The 21,882-nt window shown below is 34.6% G+C and overlaps 1 protein-coding gene across 7 annotated transcripts in view; it reads left to right on the top strand.

Moving 5' to 3' along the window:
- Window positions 1–21,882, top strand: part of PARPBP (PARP1 binding protein) — an 83,361-nt gene that overhangs the window by 35,145 nt on the left and 26,334 nt on the right. For 5 of the 7 annotated variants that reach the window (XR_012518351.1, XM_074402325.1, XM_010340224.3 and 2 more), the window contains 5 exons: window positions 1,051–1,221; window positions 2,357–2,511; window positions 11,661–11,844; window positions 14,500–14,675; window positions 18,361–18,439. Coding sequence is in view for 6 of the 7 variants with exons in the window: in XM_074402325.1 (XP_074258426.1) it covers window positions 1,051–1,221; window positions 2,357–2,511; window positions 11,661–11,844; window positions 14,500–14,675; window positions 18,361–18,439 (765 nt within the window). In the remaining variant the exon portion in view is untranslated. The remainder of the gene's footprint in view (window positions 1–1,050; window positions 1,222–2,356; window positions 2,512–11,660; window positions 11,845–14,499; window positions 14,676–18,360; window positions 18,440–21,882) is intronic. The other 2 variants (XM_074402327.1, XM_074402324.1) reach the window with 1 other exon arrangement.

Here is a 21,882-nt window from a genome sequence, read left to right as displayed (position 1 = left end):
TCATTTTGTTCTGGCTGCACTAGAAATTTTCTCTTACCTTTGGTTGTCAGAGTTTGTACAAGTTTTGTTTGGTTTTCTTACTTAAATAGCTTATTGGATCTATAAATGAATGTTTTCTACTAAACTTGGGATGCTTTGGAACAAAATTTATTCATATATTTTTTCTACCCTTTTCACTCCTCTTCAGGGATTCCAATTACATGTATGTTTGATCTCTTAAATTGCCTCATAGATCTCTTTGGTTCTTTTGTCTTTTTTTGTTATTGTTCTCCTTTATTTTTCAGAGTGGGTAATATCTATTGTTTTGTCTGTAAGTTCCCCAATACTTTCTTCTACTCTCTCCAAGTTTCTGTTGAACCAACCCATCAAGCAAATTTTGTTTCATTTATTGTACTTTTCATTTTCAGAATTTATTTTGTCTACTTTTCTGTTGACATTCCTTCTGATAATTTGTTGATAACAGATATTCTTTTAATTCATTGAACATATTTCCTTTCAATTTCTTGAACATAATTTGTAGTAACTGCTTTGATGTTTTTCTCCTAAATGCGGCATCTAGGTCTACTTGGTGACAATTTCTATTGAGTACTTTTTACCCTGAGTAGGGGGTCACACTTTCTTTTTTGCTGATTTTTGGATAAAAACTGGATATTATAGGTAATATTTGGTAACAACTCTGGATTCCTTTATGTTCTTCTGAGAAATATTGTATTTTTGTGCTAGTAGGCAACTGACTTGCCTGAATTCCAACTTTATACTCTGTCTCTGTTCTATGTTGGTATACAGCTGCTGATATCTGTTCTTGTGGCCTCCTTTGCTGCTTTTTTTAGCTGGGTTTTTGCCTGCCAAATCTAGTAGCCAGCCAAGAATTTGGGGAGAGATGGAGTTTATTGATTGTCCAATCTGTTTTTATATGACAGTTCCCTTTTTCTAAAGAGTTAAATGAGGTATTGTGATTGAATGACTATATACATTTTTACTGCATATGAAAAAGATTATGGATTTAGAACAACTGCAATAAAGAAATTAACTGAATATTTTATTGTACAGGTACAACGGCTAGCAAGGAAAATTATCTTTTCATATTTAAACCTGCTAGTGAATTCAAAGAATGACCTGGCTATGGCTTATATTCTCAATATTCCTGATAGAGGACTAGGAAGAGAAGCCTTCACTGATTTGAAACATGCTGCTCGAGAGAAACAAATGTCTATGTTTTTGGTATGGATGTGTGACATGTTCAAGATTAAGACTCCTTGCACAGTGGATTCATGTACCATAATATCCTTGTAACTAGGATGAAACAACTTTTAAGTGGTTAATATATGTTCTACCTCTGGATTTGAAAATCCATGGTATTTGAATTTTTTACCATATCCTTCAAGTTTGGTGAAGGAGAATTTCTCTAAAGCAGTGGTTCCTCATATGTTCTGTATAGTGCTAGCCCTGATCAATTCTCTGCAAATAAATCTTTCCAGTGTCAAAATGTTTCTGTTCAATGTTATTTGAATAAATGTTCCTGAAGGCAAAATGTTTAGAAGTAGTATTTACCCTTATTGGTTATACATAATCCATGATTGTTTATCAAGAGCTCTGAGAAGTCCTGCCATAAAGAAATCTGCTTGTAGCAAGTTAAGCTTGTTATTTAATCTGTTGTTTCCTAGTTTATTTGACTGTGGAACTTTCCCCTAAATTATTGACATTTCACAGGATTTGTCTTTCTTAGAATGTACTTTGGAAAATAGTGCCATAGAACATTTCATCTTTGATTGAACCACTCTTATGTACAGCTATCACATATGTATTTTTATCATTATAAGGACAAGCCTTTTGAACTATACATGATTCTAGGATGCAAAAGCTGGATGGAACTTAATGATTATCTAGTCTGTATTTTTATTTTGCAAACAGAGAGGCTGAGGCTTAGAAGTATTAAATTGCCCAACCAATTCACCTGTTTAACACAACAGATCAGTTGAGACTAAAAATTCCTTTATTCCATGTAACAATTTCAATAGCCAGTAGTCAATCTGTGTTAAAATATATTCATAATTTCTTGATAGTCAATAATACATTCTAATTAATATATACTTTAGCTCTTAATTTGTCCTCTAACTCAGCTCCTCAGTCTTGATCTGCAGCTGAGTCATTGCCAACGCACTTGCTAGCATGAATTCTTCATGGTATTTGTTTCTTTGGTTATTTGCTTCTGATTCAGTGTTTCATGAGTCATAAAATGTGCTTCATGTTAACTATATACCCAGAATTATATGGATGTACTTAGCTTTATGAAGTAAATTATAGTTTTAACTTAATTATCACTGGACATAACTAAACCGTTTGTTTTAAATTATAGGTGGCCACATCATTTATTAGAACAATAGAGCTTGGAGGGAAAGGATATGCACCACCACCGTCAGATCCTTTAAGGACACATGTAAAGGGATTGTCTAATTTTATTCGTTTCATTGACAAATTAGATGAGATTCTTGGAGAAATAACAAACCCAAGGTAATGAATTTTCATATATTATGAATATCTGTTATTAATCTATCTTTAAAACTTTACAGAGTCAGTAGAAATAAGGGATATTGAAATGACCAAGCATCAGACCAAATGGTGGGGAGAAGAAACAAAATCTTGATGAATGAATTAAAATCACATGACCTAACCCCCTAAATTTCTGCCTGTGTTTCTGAGTTTTTGCCAAAGTCAAAAGTCCCGTTCATGCTAATTTGATTAGAGAAGAGAGTTGCCATTTTTTTTTTCTGGAAGAAATAGATTTTTGAGGACTGGAAATGTTCAAATAGATAATTTCTGTATATTTTTTATTTAGCAATAAAGGAAACTGGTATCAAGAATGAGTAAGAAAATCGACAAAGATATGAAATCTATCCTATTGTCTTATTTTTCATTTTCTTATGTGCAAATCTTTGGTTCATTTGGGATTTGTTTTTATATGATATTGGAGGTAAGAGATTTTTAAAATCTGATAGAGTCCCATTTATAATATTAGTATATTGATTAGTGAGTAAGTTTGGGGGGCAGAAGTGGATTGTATATGCTAGCAATTATGGTGGATCACTGTCAATTGGTTGGTATCCTATAACATAAATAAACATAATCAAGATAGCTGATATTTATTGAACACTTGTTATGTGTCTGACATTGCGCTAAGTTCTTTACTTGAATTATCATTTGATCATTACAATAACCTTACTTGATAGATATTATTACTATCCCTAATTTAGAGGTGAAGAAACTAAAGCACTGGGATCAGGTGACTTGATCTAGGTTATATTAAGTAGCAGAGTAGGGATCTGAACTCAGTCAGTTCTGACCCCGGCATCCAATCTCTTAATGACTGTATCTTGTTCCATGAAACTTCATTCCATTCTAAGATGCTAAGAGGGATTTTTTTCAGGGTTTTATTCTGAATTGCATTCTGTCTTCTCACATGGATATTCATTACAAAGAAGTAAATTTGGAAGAGAGTTTTGAAAATAACTTACAGACAAAATCAGTGACATCTTCTGAACTTTCAGATAATATATTTGGGGGCCATTTCTATTGAGATATCAAATATTTAATTTTTAAAAATATTTTTTTATAAGGCAATATAGATACATTTTGTTAAAGTCAGGTGTACTTTAACAGTCGTCTGTCAGTTTTTTTTCTCCTTGAAGACATTCCTTTTGGAGAGTCTCCTGTTGTCTTTATTCAATCTTTGCTTTTGCTTGTTAGGCCTGTGTCAGAGTGGCAATCATAAACTTTCACCATCACCTTGTGAATTTTCTGTCTCTGCCTGTTTCCTGGCTCTTATGACTTTATTTTTAACTGATAAGCCCCTTATTTTGCTCAAATAGCTTTCTCAGAAAAAAGTAAATGGTAAGCAAATATTTGTATGTTAGTCTCACTTTGACTGCATATGATTTTGTCATGTTTCATTTCTCTAAGGTTATTATATTTAATGTAAAAATATTGTTATCTGCTTCCTGAATGATCTTTGTTTTATCTAGATTGGATGATTTTCTGTTTTTTGCTTTGTTTGTTTTGCTCTCTTTCATGGTAGAGGCGTTACCACAATGTTGTGGTGATTCTGAACTGTCCTTTCGTATTTAAGAGCGAAGCTCTATAGAGCTGATTAGTAGCTCTATGTAGTGGGCTTAATTATAGCATGATGCCCAGTTGGCTCTTTTGTTGGGTACTTACTCTCCAAATGTCAGAAACTTAAGGTCTTTTCTTTGGGACTTTCCCAAAAATTTCCACAGAGGGATCTTTTAATCTCTGAAAGCTGTAAATCTGGCTAGCAATATTATGGGATTTGAGATAGGTCCTGGTTGATGCTGAGTTCCACAGTTCGGTATGTAGACTTACTCAATTCCTTTGTAGTTAGTTCTGCTGCCCCTGAGTCTGGAGCCTCTCTGGCTGTGTTTCTTTAGAGCAGTCCTGCTTCCCATGCTGAGATGGGAGGGTAGCACTAGCCTGACTGCTCAGAATAGAGGGAGAATGGGGGTGTAAGTGTTCCTTATGGAGACCGTCAGCTAGCTTTTCTGTTTTCCACCCGACCTTTACTGTAGCCTTTAGTATTGCCTTCAATTTGTGATAATTTCTGAGTTTGCTTCTTACCGACGTTTCTCTTAGCAGTTACTTAGCTTTTAGCTTTTGTATTCTGGGTGCTTAGTTATGACTCAACCATCTGTTTTTATTTTTTTTTTACTTTCACGAAATATCTCTACTCTCATCACCTGTTGTTTCCTCTCCATTCTCTTTTTCTTCATAGATTGAACTTTTTTGTTTTTTGCTTTTTTGTCATTTTAGTGAAGTTTTAGAAAAGAGCAGAAATAAATGTGTATGTTCAATCCAATATAATTTGTTATAATTACATGCCTTTTGGAGGAATTTCCAGTTGGGGTCAACAGGGTAGACGTACATTTGTTTAGAGACATCAAGGGTGAGGGAATAGAATTCTTCAGCTTAGCAGCCATTTATTTTGGATATCCTATGTGGTTATAATGAGCAAGTACTTTCTAGAGAAGGTCTTGAGGAAGTGACTAAGTAGTGAATATCTTCAATTGGGTGTCTGAATAGTCCACTTGAGCAATTTTTGTTATCCTTTTTGTGGTGATTTGTTTTTTTATATTTGTTCTGCAGTAGGTATAGGTTTGTTTTATAAATAAAAATAAAATTATTATAATAGATATTAATAGAAGGTATACAGAGGAAAGGGCAATTGACCTGGGTTTTGGGAGCCAGGGATGAGGGTGTCAAGAATGCTTATCTGGATGAGTGTTAACAGTTAAGCCTAATTTTGAAGGATGAGCTTGAAGGAGTTAACTAGACATGGTGGGTGGGAGAGTGGATAACCCATTGGGACATTGCTTCACTGTTTATCCATTTTATCTTGTAATTTCAACCTCTCCCTTTACTTTAGCCACAATCTATAAGCTTATAAGAAAAAGACAACAAACTGCCTTCTCTGTTTCTTCCAGTTTCTTCTCCTTCCATTTGCAGCTCAGATTCTTAAAGAAAATATTTTCCTTTTTTCTGCTTCCCTTTTTGTAATTATTTAATGTGTATTTCTCAATAGACAGTGAACTCAATAAGAGTTTATTGGTTTTCTTCACTAATATTCGCTTGCTCTAGTACAATTTTTGCTGGAATAAGCAGTCAATATTTGTTTGATTATCTGTACTTGACTGATTTATGCTCCTTCACTTTTTCCCTCTACGGAAGCTATTCTGCCAGTGATCACTTGTGATCTTCTAATTGTCATAGTCTTTGGTCTCTTGATTCTTCAAATTTAGTCATTTCCTATTGGAACTCTTTTTTCCTATAAGTTCTGAGATGTCATTCTCTTATTTTCCACCTACCTCTTCATCTACATATAAGCAAATTCTTCTATATTTCAGTGAAATTCAAACCTCTTTCCTGAGTTTCAGAAACATTTCCTCAACTATCTTTAAGGTGGTGCTTCACAAGCAACTCATGTGTCCTCAACTAACTCTTCATCTTTCTCTGCAAAACTGCTTCTCCTCCTGAAGTGATGAAGCCTGTCTCCTGCCAGCTTCCAAACAAGACTCCAGGGCATATTTTAAATGCATTCACTCACTAATATCCGTCACTTCTTCACGTTTTTTTATGTTCTTTCTCCTCATCTTTTCCTATAGCTACTATTTTATATCTAGTGTTCACTGTTTCAGACTTTCGTCCTTTCTTGACTGGACTTTTTCACCTGTCACTGACTTGTCTATTCTGCCTGCAGTCTTGAGTTGCCTTATCCTGTCAACCTCAATGCTGCCAGAGTAATTTTTCTGAAACAGCAAATGTTCCTCCCATAATTAACACTTTTCAGTGATTCCATATTTGGTACAGGGTAAAGCCCCAGGAATCTCAATATGATACACAAAATTGTACTCTAATTCCTGCCCATCTCACTCTGGCCACTTTATCTTCCTCATCTCTCTCAGCCTTGAAACTTAGAGATAAAAATGTGTTTAGCTCTTATATCTAAAGAAAACTTTTTACTATCTGTCTTAAAATAGAAGAATTAGAGTAACCTTTGAGTTCAAGGAAGGATGGGATAGACAGACTGGGAAGAAATAAAAAGAATTGATTCTTACACTCATTGTCCTACTGCCCATTTTTCACGAGGCCATCTTAGCTGTAGGGAGCTGCATTTCTGCACTTTGCCAGTAGGTGACACCATCAAATACATAGCATACTTTCACCTGAAAGATGTCTTAAACGAGATGTTTCAAGTTAATAGTTTCCTGTTGTTTAGAAGTTGAAAATTCTGTATTTCATGTTTATCACACAACTTTTTAATGCACATCTACATTATACTGTCATGTGCCACTTGATGAGGATATGCTCCAAGAAATGCATTGTTAGGCAATTTCATCATTGTACATACATTATCGCATGTACTTACACAAACTGGGATGATATAGCCTGCTACACACATAGGCTATATGGCATAGCCTATTGTTGCTAGGCTATAAACCTGTATGGCCTGTTACTGTATCAAATGCTGTAGGCAACTGTAACACAATGGTATTTGTATGGCTAAGGATATCTAAACATAGAAAAGGTCCTGATCAGAATGCAGTATAAAAGGTCAACATAGATAAGTATATGGTACTTGCCATGATTGGAGTCTGCAGCATTTGAAGTTGCTCTGGATGAGTGGTGAGTGAATATGAAGGCCTGGAACATTATTATAAATTACTGTAGACTTTATACACATTATAAACCTAGGCTACACTAAATTTATAAAGCAAATTGTTCTTTCTTGAAGAATACATTACACTTAGCTTAGTGTAACTTTATGAACTTAAAAATTTTTTTGACTTTGTGAATTTTTAAAAATTCTGCAACTTTTTGACTTGTAATAACACTTAGCTTAAAACCAATACATTGTACAGCTGCACACATTTTTTTCTCTGTATCTTTATTCTGTATGCTTTTTACTATTTTTATTTTTTTAGCTTTTTAAATTTTAATTTAAAATTAAGAAACAAGCATACACATAACACAGGATTATCAATAGCACTGTCTTCCACCTCCACATCTTGTCCCACTGGAAGATCTTCAGGGGCAATAACACCCATGGAGGTGTCATCTCCTATAATCACACCACTTCCTTCAGAAATACCTCCTGAAGAAACTGCCTGAGGCTGTTTTACAGTTAGTGGGTTTTTTTTTTTTTTTCGTAAATACAAGGAGTACACTCCAAAATAATGATAAAAGATATAGCAAATATATAAACTAGTTAGATAGCTATTTATTATAATCTTCAAGTGTTATGTGTTATACATAATTATATGCACTAGACTTTTATGTGACTGGCAGCACAGCAGGTTCGTTTACACAAGCATCACCACAAACACAAGTGATGTGTTGAGCTATGATGCTACAATGTTACATCATTACGCAATAGGAATTGTTCAGCTCCATTATAATATTACTGAGCCACCATCCTATGTGTGGTCTGTTGCTGACTATAATGTCATATAGCACGTAACTATGTATATTGGACTAAATATACATGTCTGGAGTGTTAAATCTCATTGAAATTATTTAGTCTAATCTCCTAATGTTAAAACTTTTCATACTTAAACATTTTAGAAATATTTTCATGCATTTTATGTGGCACCTTTAAAAACATTTAATTTTTAAAGGTAAAATTTACTTCAACAAATATTTATCAAATTCTTGAGTTTGGTACAGAAAAACCAGTCACTATATTTAGGAAAGTGAAGATAGTAATTACATTGAAGTATTACCAATCATCTGTCTGTATTATTGCTTAGTGTTCTCTTCCGGTTACTTTATTTTGGTACAAGCTTGGGGATTCAGTTGTGCTTTTCCTCAGCAGCCTCATGTTTCTCTTTCTGTCCCAGGGCACTGGTGTGATGCAGGTAGTGTCAGGTGCTCAGTTTGCCTATTTCTCATCTAAATTCTCCTATTCATGTTTATCCAGAATAGCCATAATATATCTTCTGGGAAGCACTCCTGAATACCTCCTCCTTCTCTCTACTTCTTCACTCAAACTCCTTTATACTTTCAGCAGTTTATTGCCTCATAATCACTTGTGAGCTCTTAAAGAGAAAGATTTTATTCATTTTTGTATTGCCAGTGAACAGCATAAATATCCTGATGTCATATTAGTTAAAACTTCTGGAATTTCTAGTCTCTAGAAGCAAGAATTTGAATTAAGCCACTGTGTTGCTGAGCAGATATTAGAAGCCAACCTAACAGTGGCTCTAGAAGTGAGTATATAGTAATAGAGTAGTCAGAGCACTACTGTTTGGGATATTTTGCCAGGGGTTCAAAATGTTGACCTTGGCAAGTCTCCGAAATACAAGTCTTATTTTTTAACTAAAATACAATTCAGCCAGTGAATTACGTCATCTTTAAAATTTAGCATTTTTGTCTTGTAGAAGGAATGAGAAAAGGAGGTCAAAGGTGACTTTCCTATTATCATTTGAAGCATTTTTTTTTTGTTCTTATAATTAGCACTAAGACACTTTCAGATTTTATTAACCATTTGAATCTTTTCTAAAACTCTATTCTATTAGAGATTAATTCTCAGGAAAAGCATATAATGTTAATTACGTTTTCATTTTGGCTACATTTCATGTAGTTCACAGCTGAAAAGGGAAGTCTTCATATATGTGAAAGAATTCCTAGGGTTTGCTCAGACTTCTAATTGCAGAAGTATGGCAGACTAGGCCCTCAGCTTGTTTCTTCCATTGAAAATAATTAATAATGTTGGATAGCATATTTCAAAAATGCTTCTTAAATGCATTGGTAAGTAGGCAAATATAATGAAAATACAGGTCAAAAATAGGTGAAGGAGGAAAGCTAGAGAGGCAAGTCAAGAAGGGAAGCTAGCTTTTAGACAGCCCAGGAACTGGCCAACATGGGGAGATGAATAGGAAACACCCACTCTACAGGGCTAAGCCCTCAGTTTAAAGATAAATTAAGAATAAGGACTTTAGCTTGACAAAAGGTCTTCTATAAAAACCGAGTTAATGGTAAAATGTTTTAGCATTCAGCTTAAGAATAAGACAAGAGTTTCTGTTGTCATTGTTTCTTTTCAACATAGCATCAGATATCCAATTCAATGTAATAAGACAAAAAGAAATGAGATATAACAATTGAAAAAATAAAATCCTACTTGATGATAATATGGCTAATTATATATAATCTAAAGGCAAATTATTAGAATTGGCAGTAATAAGAGTGTTGCTGGACACAAGACCAATAAATGAAATGCAACTAGATTTCTGTATCATTACTAAATAGAAGGAAAAAAGCTTCAAAAATATAATCTAGTAAAATAAATCTAGTAAAAACCATATTTGCTTCTTCTTCCTTGGAAGGTTCAGACTGAATGTGAAAGTCCCCGCTTGTCCTCTTCCATCTTGTTTCTAGACCAGAGCTTTATATCCTGATCACAGTGCTACTAGAGATGTTTGTCATTAGGATGTTATCCTGCTTGTTTACTACACACAGCTTTCAACTTACCACGCTAGCTCTGGTTGGTTCCTTTTTGAGGGAGAGATTGGGTGGTACTTGGAGATTTTTCTCTATTCAATAAGATGTTCTTCAGGGTATCTAGTATACCATTGTGTAAGTAGACACCTCCTAAGTACTTTTGTATTACAAATAATAATGTGAATAATAGTAAAATACATATCATTTGTCTTACTATTAAAAAATTTATATTGTTGCATATGATAGTATTCATTTATTCAACAGACATAGGTCAATCATCTCTTCTGTGTGCCAAATGCAAACTGACAATGTGAAGATTAGTAAAATACGATTGCTTTCTCAAGGAGCTGATTTCTTCATGACTTTTTTCTCACCCTTACCTAATCATAAGAATCACCTGTGGTATTTTTAAGACAATGCAAACATTCAGTGCTTTTCTCTGGAGATTGTAATTTTGTAGAAGGAGATCTGAAGTTGATGTTTTAAACAAATGTTGGATATGAATCTGATGATCATGAAAATACATTGTCATTATACACTAAGTCTCTCTGCAATTTTCTTCTAACTTTCCTCTTTTATCTGGACCAGCTATTTAAATGTGAGCAATCATATTTCTAGTGCTTGTTAGGGAACCTGGCATTTCATAAAACATACAACGTGGCAGTAAGGCAGTGAGGGTGAAAATTTTATTTCGTAATTTAATAGCATATCTAAGGTTAAAAGTGGCAGAGCTGTGATTTGTGCTCAGGCAGCCTCACTTCATGCTCTGTAGTCAGACCAGACCAAGGGCTGCACTGTGCAGCTTTTCCAGTGATATCCCTAGGGGTGCGATATCTTGGCTTTAAAAGGAAATCCTCTTCTGTTGGTCATACCTCATTTCTTTCTTAAAATGGACTGAAATCCTTCCTCTTATATGTTTCTCACATTTGTCCTTTAAAGCAGAATCGGCAACCCAAACTCTTAGATTGAGGTGTGGTATAAAGAAACATCAATTTCAGGTTTTTTAAAAACACTTGTCTGTTGGCCATACTTGGTCCAATTTCTTGTTTGCTTTAGATCAGTACTAACTTGCTTGGTTTCCTCTTCCATAGAATAACCTTTCACTTATTAGAATGCAATATCATGTTTTTCAGGTCAGTTTCCTTTCTCCCTGTCTCTTCCCTTCAGAACACCATGTGTTCTTGGACAAACCATTTAAACTTTGTGGGACTCAGTTATCTCATTTGTGATTTATGGATAATAATATCAACTTACTGAATTGGTTTTAAGATTAAATTGATGTAAGAATCTAGGTATTCAATGAGAGGTAACTGTTTTTGTTATTTTAGTTGTATCTAAAGGTATATATTTTAAATATATTGCATGTATATAACCACTTCTGAATCTGTTATCATATTTCACATGTAACTGAATTATGTCTCTTCAGCTTTCAAATCAAGGAAGAAGTAACTCGTTGAAATTACTTGCTTTTAGACAGACTTTTACAATTTTTTTCTAATAGTCCTCATCTTTTTCTTAAATGCTTTAACTGGTTTGTAAGATCAAAGCTATATTCTCTGAAAGGTGTTGATTAACTCTGAAAATTATATTTTCAAGTCTATAAGCATATTGTCATTTGCAATACTGTTATAAGGCAATCTTATTTCTATTTGCAGCCTTGCAGGGGGTCAAATATTATCAGTGATAAAGATGCAGCTGATTAAAGGCCACAACAGCAGGGATCCTTTTTACAAAGCGATAGAGGAAGTTGCTCAGGATTTGGATTTCAGGATTCAAAATATTATCAATTCTCAAGAAGGTGTTGTAGCTGTTAGCACTACTGACCTCAGTCCTGCTCGGGTAATGAGCTTTTTATTTTTCATTATCCTTTTATACAAATCATTGTCTTTTCTATTTATTGTAGAAATGATTTATTGTTGCTACTTAAGTCAGAAGAGTGTGTTTTCTGTGCTCTAAAATCATGTTGAAAATGTAAGTTTCTCAATAGGATTACTTAGAATTATATATTCAACTTGGGTAAATTATCACATATTTTGGCCAGATTTCTGAATTTGTTAAAGTAAGGCATTGGGTAATCTCTGGTATTCCTTTTAGTACTAAAATCTTATAATTCTTGATGGATATTCAAGTGTTTTATGATTTTTTTTATAGATACTGTTAAAAATAATTACTTTCCCATTTCCTCAGATATAAGATATTTCTATAAATACTCTTATAAACAATTACTTTCCCATTTACTCAGATATAAGAGCCTGTTTTTTCTGTTTCTGACTTTAATAGTAAGCATCGTATTAGGACAACAACAGTCCTGTTAGAAATTGCTTCCAGTCAGCAGTTTACTTTCATATATCTCTGTGATCTCTTATTTTCTACCTCCATTCTCGGTCTATTACAACCTGTAGCTGGCAGTTTTTAAACTGTATATTCCCAGAACATTTACTTATTCTTAATTTTTTTATGCAGATAATCAAATAGAATGCATTCTAACCCACTGCATTATAGGAGGAATTGACTACTGTGTTTTTAGAACAGAATTTTAGAGTAGAATAGTTCATTCATTGCAATTTATTCAATTTTTCTGAAGGCCCCTTATCAGGTGTGATTATGATAGCCAATGTATGAAGAAAGACTTCTGCTTAGTTTTTATTGTTTATCATTCATTCACTTACTCACAGCCCTCTGGGACCACTTTTAGCTATTTTTCTATAACAGTGCTTGTTTTTAGATTTACTTTGAAGGTGGGGAAGATCCAGGGATGTTGCCCTGTGTGTTTCATGGGTGTTAATACTTCCTGATGAATAGTTTGGCTCAAATAACAACCAAGTTATTACTATAAGTATAAATCAGGAATTGTCAGCTTCAAATAATTAACAACATCAATTGCTTCCATTTCTTGGCAGAAGAAGTAAAGATACTAACAATCTGGTTCTTAGTTTCATGTTTTTAACCAAATCAGAGATCTTTGAAAGATATAATCAAGTAGTACTCATGAAGTTACTATTAAGCAATGTGTAATTCTCTGGTACTAACGAAAAATATGTGTGAAGCACCAGATTGTGATAGGCAATTTGTTACAGTTCCAGTGGAGCCATATACATTATAGTTCACCTGGCAGCCTGAGTCTGCCAGCAGAGAAATAAGGCCAAGATGATATTGATGAAAGCTGAAGAAACTGGCACAGCTTACAACAGATGGTCCCAGAAGATGCAGCTTTAATATCTAGGCATAATGTCCAGCAACCCTCTGGGTTAGGCATTATCATTGCCTCTATTTTTTCAGGGTGTTTAAGAACAGAGAAGTCAAGTAACTTCTCTAGAATTATACAGGATGTACAACTAATAAGTTGGTATCAAATACAGCCAGAAATGCCTTCAGAGTTTGTGCTTACATACATCTATACATAATTTTTTTTTATTATATATTTTATCCTAGTCTATCCTAGTCATGAAGTTTTTTCAGCTTTCCCTTTGTAATAAGCTTTATATCTATTACTGCTATCTTAGTTCAGAACCCTCCATTTCTAAACTGGTCTATTATAGTCCTTAATTTCTGGTCCTGTCTCCAGATTTGATAACATTCATATCTTGCGATATATTTTCCACATTGCCGTCATTGATTCTTTAAAATCTAAATAGCATCATTTTGCTTCCTTGCTTAATGAAGCAAGAGATTTTTCTCTGTAATAGACTGGCTTATAACTTCTTGACATGATATTCAAAGTTTCCCAGGCTCACCTCATATCACTTCCTCCCTTTTACCTTATTCTTCAGCCATGCCATGCTACCTGATCCTCTGAAAGAACCCTGCTTTCTGCTTCCTCCAGCTGCCTCCTCCACTGTGGAATCATCTTTGATGCCAGGGTACTCCTTTTGAACTCGCACTGTACTGTGCATACATTTATTAGAAACAGCACTTAGCATTCTGCAATGCAGTTGTCAGTTACTTGTTTATCTTATAAAGGAAACTATGGGTTCTTTGAAGGCAGTGGTTGTCACCTTTGGAGCTGTAGCTTTAAACACAGTGCTTGGGACATAATATATACTTATCAATGATTATTAAATGAATGAATGTCAACTAGCTTTTCATTTTTGTATTTGATCTTTACAGTCATCCATGGGGCCTGTATTTAGATGGCCAGAACCTCATCCCTCTTTGAAATAAGAGAGAAAATAAATCAAGATGTTAAGTCATGAGGTTGATGTCACATAGCTAGATAGTGGCTAAATTTTTCTGACTGAAAGCCTGATGTTATTTTGACCAGAACCTAATGTCTTCTTTTGATGATATTATTTTTGGGTATCTGGAATTGGTAAGGTTGATTATAGCATGACTTAAGGAAAAATGGTCACATGCCTTACAGCCACTTATTAGAGCTGATGTTTTATTATCTCAACAATAGAAGAAAGAGGGCAGTGGCACAGGGAATGGAAAAGTGTGGCCATTCTCTCAGCTGGGGTGATTATTACATTTACTTAAAATTATTTTTTGTCTTAGCCAAAATCTCATGCCATAAACCATGGCACTGCATACTGTGGCAGAGATACTGTGAAAACCTTACTAGTTCTTTTGGATGAAGAAGCAGCTAGTGCTCCTACCAAAAACAAAGCAGAGCTTTTGTATGATGAGGAAAACCCCAGTCATAATGGAATTTCTATTCTTACACTTTTTAGGTAAGTAATGTGGAAGTTATGTGTATTACAAATGTTAATTCTAGAGAATTATAAAAAATATGCTTAGGGTAGGGGACTTAGAAACTATAGAAATTGTGAAGAAAAAATAAAAGTTAACTAAAGGGAGATTGAACATTTGAATTCAAAGATTATATGTAAAAGTAATGTTTTATGAGAGTACAGCATGAGAGGTGTCTTTGGTTTCAGTGTTGTTTTAAGTTCTTCTTTTCTTGCTTTGAAAATATTTCTTTCCTTTGCTGTGTGTCAGAAATTTTGCTAAATGTTTTCAGTTAAATTATTTCAGCTTTTCCAACCACCATGTTCATAAATGAAGAACTAGAGACTCCACTTTATAAGTGAAGAATTAGAGGCTTGAGAGATATTAAGTAATTTACCCAAGTAAGGTATATTAGCAGTTAGCAAGGGTGTCTTTGCTAAAGCCTGAGGCTGATGCTCCCAGGATTGCTAGTCTGCCTAAAATAAGAAAGAGCACATGCACCAAACTTACACTGGAATCGACAGCTCCTGGTTCTTCTTCAAATTATGCAGAAAAATATTTACCCAATTAATGCTGGTATTATGTATAAGACATTGATGCTGTCTTAGTCTACTCAGGTTGCATAAAAAAATACTATAGACTGGGTGGCTTCAACAATAGAAACCTATTTTCTCTTTGGGCTGGAAGTGGAGATCAGGGTGCCAGCATGGGGAGGGCTGATGAGGGCTTTCCCTTTGGGTTACAGGTAACTACCTTTTTGTTGTGTGCTCACATGTCCTTTCCTTGGTAGAAGCACATGGAGAGAGATCGCTTTCTCTTCTTCTAAGGCCACCTGTCCTGTTGGATTCAGATCCCACCCATGTGACCTCATTTACTCTTAATTACCTCCTAAAAGCCCTATCTCCAAATGCAGTCATATTTGGGAGTTAAAGCTTCAACTTATATTTATTGGGGTGATGGAATTTCATCTGTAGCAGATACTCTCCAGTTTTAACGATTGAGTTAGTCATTGAGTAGGCTGATATTTTTAATTAAGAGGACGTTCACTAAGAAACATTAAAATTTTTAGAACAACCACTTAAAATTGTATTTACTACACTGTAGAGAATTTTCACAAAATTATCTTACTGTTTGATCTCTTCTATTTTGTACTAGAGCTATTTTTTAGAAATCTGGCTTCATGTACTCTCTACTGTGCTTCGATATCCTTTCTCTTCTCTTCTCTTTAAACGGAAGCTTTACAGTGGCCTGTCATTCAGTGTTGTCATCTAATTCCTCTAAATCTCATCTTCGTTACCAACTTCCATGACTGTTTTTTTATATCTGGACATGAAATAATTCTTCCACATTCTACCTCAGAATGCCCAAATATTTTATTAACGATGAATATTTTTATCAGTGATTTACTTATACCTGGTACTGGAATCCCAGAAAACAGTAAAAAGAAAAAAAAATGAACTCTTTTTTTTTTTTCTCTTTTTATCTTCTGTTTAACAAGTTTGCTTTTAGGTAGAAATATAAATAATTTCAATTTTCTCTCAGATTGAATTCATTTTCTTAGACAAAGTTATTTTTCTTTCATGAATTTTTTTTTTTCTAACAAATTTAATCCTAGAATCCATTTTAAAAAGGGATCTTTCTAGGCCAGACGTGGAGGCTTATGCTAATAATCCCAGAGCTTTAGGAAGCCAAGGCAGTAGTGTTGCCTGAGACCAGGAGTTTGAGGCCAATCTGTGCAACATAATAAGACCCTTTCTCTGCAAAAATAAAAAAGAATTAGCCAGTGTGGTGGCACATGCCTGTAGTCCCAGCTACTTGGGAGCCTAGGATTGCTTGAGGCTGCAGTGAGCTGTGATTGCACCACTACGCTCTATCCTGGACAACAGAGCAAGACTCTGTTCTCTTAAAAAAAAAAAGAAAGAAAGATTTTTCTTTACTTAATCGTGTCACTGAACACATTGCTGTTGTTTACAATTTGGATTCTACATTCGGATTTCTAATTGTCATTGTGCAGACAAGTTCTGGTATGTGTTAAAGTAAATGGACTACACTGAAATGATAAAATTAAGGACAAGGCGGTACATCAGTTTAAGGTTGTCAACTATTCTTTCTCACGGTAGGCTATCTTTTATTCTTGCATAATAGTCATTTGAGTCAAGGGGGTTCTGACTCTGGCTCTATTAAGCCAAAAGGGATTAATTTATTAAGGTATACAAGTTGGTCTGAATCCAAAACTGTCAGATGGGTCTCCATTGTACCTTCTCTGACTCTCCTATTTCTATGTTTTTCTCTTTTGAATTCCCATACTATTTTGAATTTTAATTATGTGGATTTCTTATGTTCCTTACTTAGACTTCAGGATGCTTGAATATAAGACCAATAAATTAGTCAACTTTCTGTTCTTCCCAATATCTTGTATAGCTAGTAGAAGCTCATGAAATTTTTAGTTACTGGATTAATTAAGCAAATTATTAATATTTAGGATTTTCAGAATGGAAATACTGACACTTTTATAAAGAAAAGTCATGTGTTGTTTAATGATGGGGATACATTCTGATAAATCATTAGGCAATTTTGCATGTGAACATTATAGAGTATACTTACGCAAACTTAAATGGTATAGCCTGTTACACACCTAGGCTACAATCCTGTACAGTATGTTATTGTACTAAATAGTATAAGGAAATAGTACATGATAGGGATTTTTCAGCTTCATTATAATCTTATGGCATCACTATCAAATATGTGGTACGTTGTTGACCAAAATGTCATTATATAGCCCATACATGACTATATTATAAACACATAGATTCAGTTGTCCTTTATCCTATAAGTATGGTTTTGGGTAGGAGGGGGGCAGATACTAGCTTAAAAGCCACTTTGGTTTATAAGTGTCTTCATCTGTTCAGGCTGTTGTAGCAAAACACCCCAGACTGGATAATTTCTAAATAACAGAAATTTGTTTCCCGTAGTTCTGGAGTCTGGAAGTCTAAGATCAAGGCACCAGCAGGTTTGGTGTCTGATGAGGGCCTCTTCCCCATAGATGGTATTTTCTTGCTGGGTTTTCACGTGGCTGGGAAGACTGAAGGGCAAAAAGGGCTCCCACAAACCTTTTCATAAGGGCACTAATCCCGTTCATGAGGACAGAATCCTCATGATTTAATCTCCCTGAAAGACCCCACCTCTTAATACCATACATGGTCCCCAATTTATGATAGTTTGACGTGTGATTTTACGACACCCATGACTTTACAATTGTGTGAAAGCGATACACGTTCAGTAAAAACTGTGCCTCAAATTTTGAATTTGGATCTTTTCCTGAGCTAGCAATATGTGGAACAGTATTCTCTCATAATTCTGGGCAGCAGCAGTAAACCACAGTACTCAGACAGACACTGATACTCTCTTGTGTTGCCTGATGATTTTGCCCAACAGATATTGGAATTTACTAATTTCATGTTTAAGATAGGCTAGGCTAAGCTGTGATATTCAGTAGATTGGGTGTATTAAATGCATTTTGACTTAACAGTATTTTCAATTTATGATGAGTTTATCTGGAGGTAATCCTAACATACATTGAGGAAAAACTATATTGAATTGGGAATTAAGTTTCAACGTGAATTTTGGAGAGAAACAAACATTCCAACCATAGTAATAAATTTTTGCCTTTTTTTTTTTTTGACATAGGTCTCCCACACAAGTGGATAATTCAATAAAACCCCTAAGAGAGCGTATCTGTAAGTCAATGCAAGAGAAAAAAATTAAGGTATAATTTAATGCATTCCATGAAAATGGCAGACATTGTTTTATTTTTAGAAGAAATAAATACATAAAGCTGAGCTGGGTATTGTAAATATTGTAAATACTGTATATGACAATAGGAATTAGATGGAAAATGAGTTATGACAGTTGACATGCAAATACTGTCTGTCCTCTTGTACAGTCTTGACTAATCTATTTCTGGTTTGCTTAATCCAGTGGACCTAAAAAGGGAAGGAATAAGCAGTTGCTATTGTAAGTGTTGAATAAATATCTGTTGGATAAGTGAAGTGGAAAATAAAGAAGATCAGATTTTCTCATTTACATTTCTGATATCTTAAACCAAATCTTAAGATACATGATTTTAGGCTGGGTACAGTGGCTCATGCCTGTAATCCCAGCACTTTGGGAGGTCAAGGCAGGCGGATTACGAGGTTAGGAGTTTGAGACCAGCCTGGCCAACATGGCAAAACCCCATCTCTACTAAAAATACAAAAAATTAGCTGGGTGTGGTGGTGGGCACCTGTAATTCCAGCTACTCGGGAAGCTGAGGCAGAGGAATCACTTGAACCTGAGAGACAGAGGTTGCAGTGAGCTGAGATCATGCAATTGCATTCCAGCCTGGGCAACAGGGCGAGACTCCATCTCAAAAAAAAAAAAAAAAAGATGTGATTTTAAATTTGCTCTTGTCTGAAAATATAGAATATAATTAATTGTAGATTGAGCTGAGAGCATTTTACGTTGTTCTTGACTAGAACTGTTCCTGTTCTTTGTTCGTTTAGTTTGAACTAAGTTTTCCTGTCCTCATATGAAATACCTCGGCCTATAAGTAATCAATAATGTGTTTTCAAGCATTTAAGTTTTTCTTGGCCTTATTTTTTAAAAAGAAATTTGGCTTTAACTCATTTATTTAACATACTTTTATTGGGTATCTACTATGATCCAAACACCATTTTATGGTTGGGAATTCATCAATTCATTAAGTGAAACTTTTTATATAAAATTAATAATTACCCTTAAATTGTCAAATATTCATCTTAATACAACAAAAAAAGAGAACTGTAATTTGTATGCTTTTTATTTTTTCATTTGGAAATTTAGTTCAAATTAGCAAAGCTTTTAGTTAATACCTGTTTTACTGTATACCCTATGCCCATTTAGTTTATTTTCTTTCTATTCATTATTAGTAGTTGTTAGCAATTATTGCTTGTGTAATACATCATTGAGTGTCATAAAATTTTTCCGTGAATAAAATTTGTCAATTCTTTGTTATATTAATATAAGTATTTGCAGTCAAAAGATAAGATTTTAAAAATCTACTCTTTGGACTTGAGTAGAAACAGAAATATAATTAAAAAAATTTTTTCGGCCGGGCGCGGTGGCTCAAGCCTGTAATCCCAGCACTTTGGGAGGCTGAGGCGGGTGGATCACAAGGTCAAAAGATCGAGGCCATCCTGGTCAACATGGTGAAACCCCGTTTCTACTAAAAATACTAAAAATCAGCTGGGCATGGTGGCACGTGCCTGTAGTCCCAGCTACTCAGGAGGCTGAGGCAGGAGAATTGCCTGAACCCAGGAGGCGGAGGTTGCGGTGAGCTGAGATCGCACCATTGCACTCCAGCCTGGGTAACAAGAGTGAAACTCCGTCTCAAAAAAAAAAAAAAAAAAAATTTTCTTGCTATGAATACTGACAAACTTTAATATTTTGATTTAAAAATAAGTCATATTTTGGGGGGCTCAATTTCTCTGTCTCCATTCCAAATAGAATAAGAAATTAGGTCAGGCATGGTGGCTCATGCCTATAATCCCAGTACTTTGGGAAGGTGAGGCAGGCAGATCACTTGAGGTTAGGAGTTCAAGACCAGCCTGGCCAACATGGTGAAACCCCATCTCTACTAAAAATACAGAAATTAGCTGGGTGTGGTGGTACGCACCTGTAATTCCAACTATTTGGGAGGCTGAGGCAGGAGAGTTGCTTGAAGCTGGGAGGCAGAGATCACGCCACTTCACTCTAACCTGGGTGACAAAATGAGACTCATTTGAAAAAAAAAAAAAAGACTGTAAGACATCACATAAGAAAAAAATCACTGACAGTGAAGCACGTTAAATATTACCGGGAAAGGGCTTAGAATTTTATTTTATTTACTTTTATTGTTTTAAATTTTGTTTTTTTGTAACTTTTGTGGGTACATAGTAGGTGTATATATTTATGGGATACATGAGATGTTTTGATATAAGCATGTATTGCATAATAATCACATCATGGAGAGTAGGGTATTTGTCTCTCAAGCATTTATCATTGGTGTTACAAACAATCCAATTGGATTTTTTTATAGTTAAGTAAATCAAAATGAAAAAACACCATCTGAAAAATGACAGTTTTTTAAAAATTTATATATTTTACTTTAGGTGCATACTATTATCTGGCATTTCTCCCCATGTTATCCCTCCCCACCCCCCACTGTCTCTCCCCTATCCCCTCAACTGCCCCCAGTGTGTTTTGTTCCTCTCCCTGAGTCCACGTGTTCTTGTTGTTCAACACCCACCTATGAGTGAGAACATACGGTGTTTGACTTTCTGTTCTTGTGTCAGTTTACTGAGAATGATGGTTTCCAGATTCATCCAAGTCCCTGTAAAGGACACGAACTCATTGTTCTTTATGACTGCATAGTATTCCATGGTGTATATGTACTACATTTTCTTTGTCCAGTTTATTATTGATGGACATTTGGGTTGCTTCCAGGTCTTTGCTATTGCACACAGGGCTTCAATGAACATACGTGTACATGTGTCTTTACAGTAGAACAATTTATAGTTCTTTGGGTATATACCCAGTAATGGGTTGCTAGGTCAAATGGAATTTCTATTTCTAGAACCTTGAGAAATAAAATGAGAGTTTTTTAAAGAAAATGTTAAGGGTCAACTAATTACTACAAAATGTATAGACAAATTTAGAAAGTTTCAGGAAATAGAACAGAGATCATCTAATGCAGTCTCATTTACAGATGTAGAAAACAAAATTCTAAGAAAGCACCTTATCCAAGATCTAATAACTACCGTGAAATATTTTATAACAGTTTGCAAAACGATGGTTAAATACTAATGAAGTTATAATTACATTGCTTCCATTACTTAGCAGTAGAGCTGGCTTAGTCTATACAGCTCTGAATCTATTAGTAAATGGCAATCGAGAAAGGAAAGCACTGTTTATGTTTTATGATACTCTTTATAACAGTGAAGTATGAAAATGATTAGTTTAACCAGGTATAAAACTGAACCATAGCCATGTAGAATAACAAAAAATTCTGCCAATATTTACTACCAAAAGTTCCTATGGAAAAGTAGTTTAGCAGCTTATTTCTTATTACTCTGTACTTTTGCTCGTTTGGTGTACAGTCGTTTTTAGTCACAGAAAGAATATGTGATCTGCACTGGAAATCTGTCTTGCAAT

The sequence above is a fragment of the Saimiri boliviensis genome, chromosome 7 (assembly GCF_048565385.1).
Source record: "Saimiri boliviensis isolate mSaiBol1 chromosome 7, mSaiBol1.pri, whole genome shotgun sequence".
In the NCBI taxonomy this organism is placed as follows: Eukaryota; Metazoa; Chordata; class Mammalia; order Primates; family Cebidae; genus Saimiri; species Saimiri boliviensis.
Note: the sequence above shows the minus strand (reverse complement) of the source record. Positions and strands in the feature narration are given on the sequence as shown.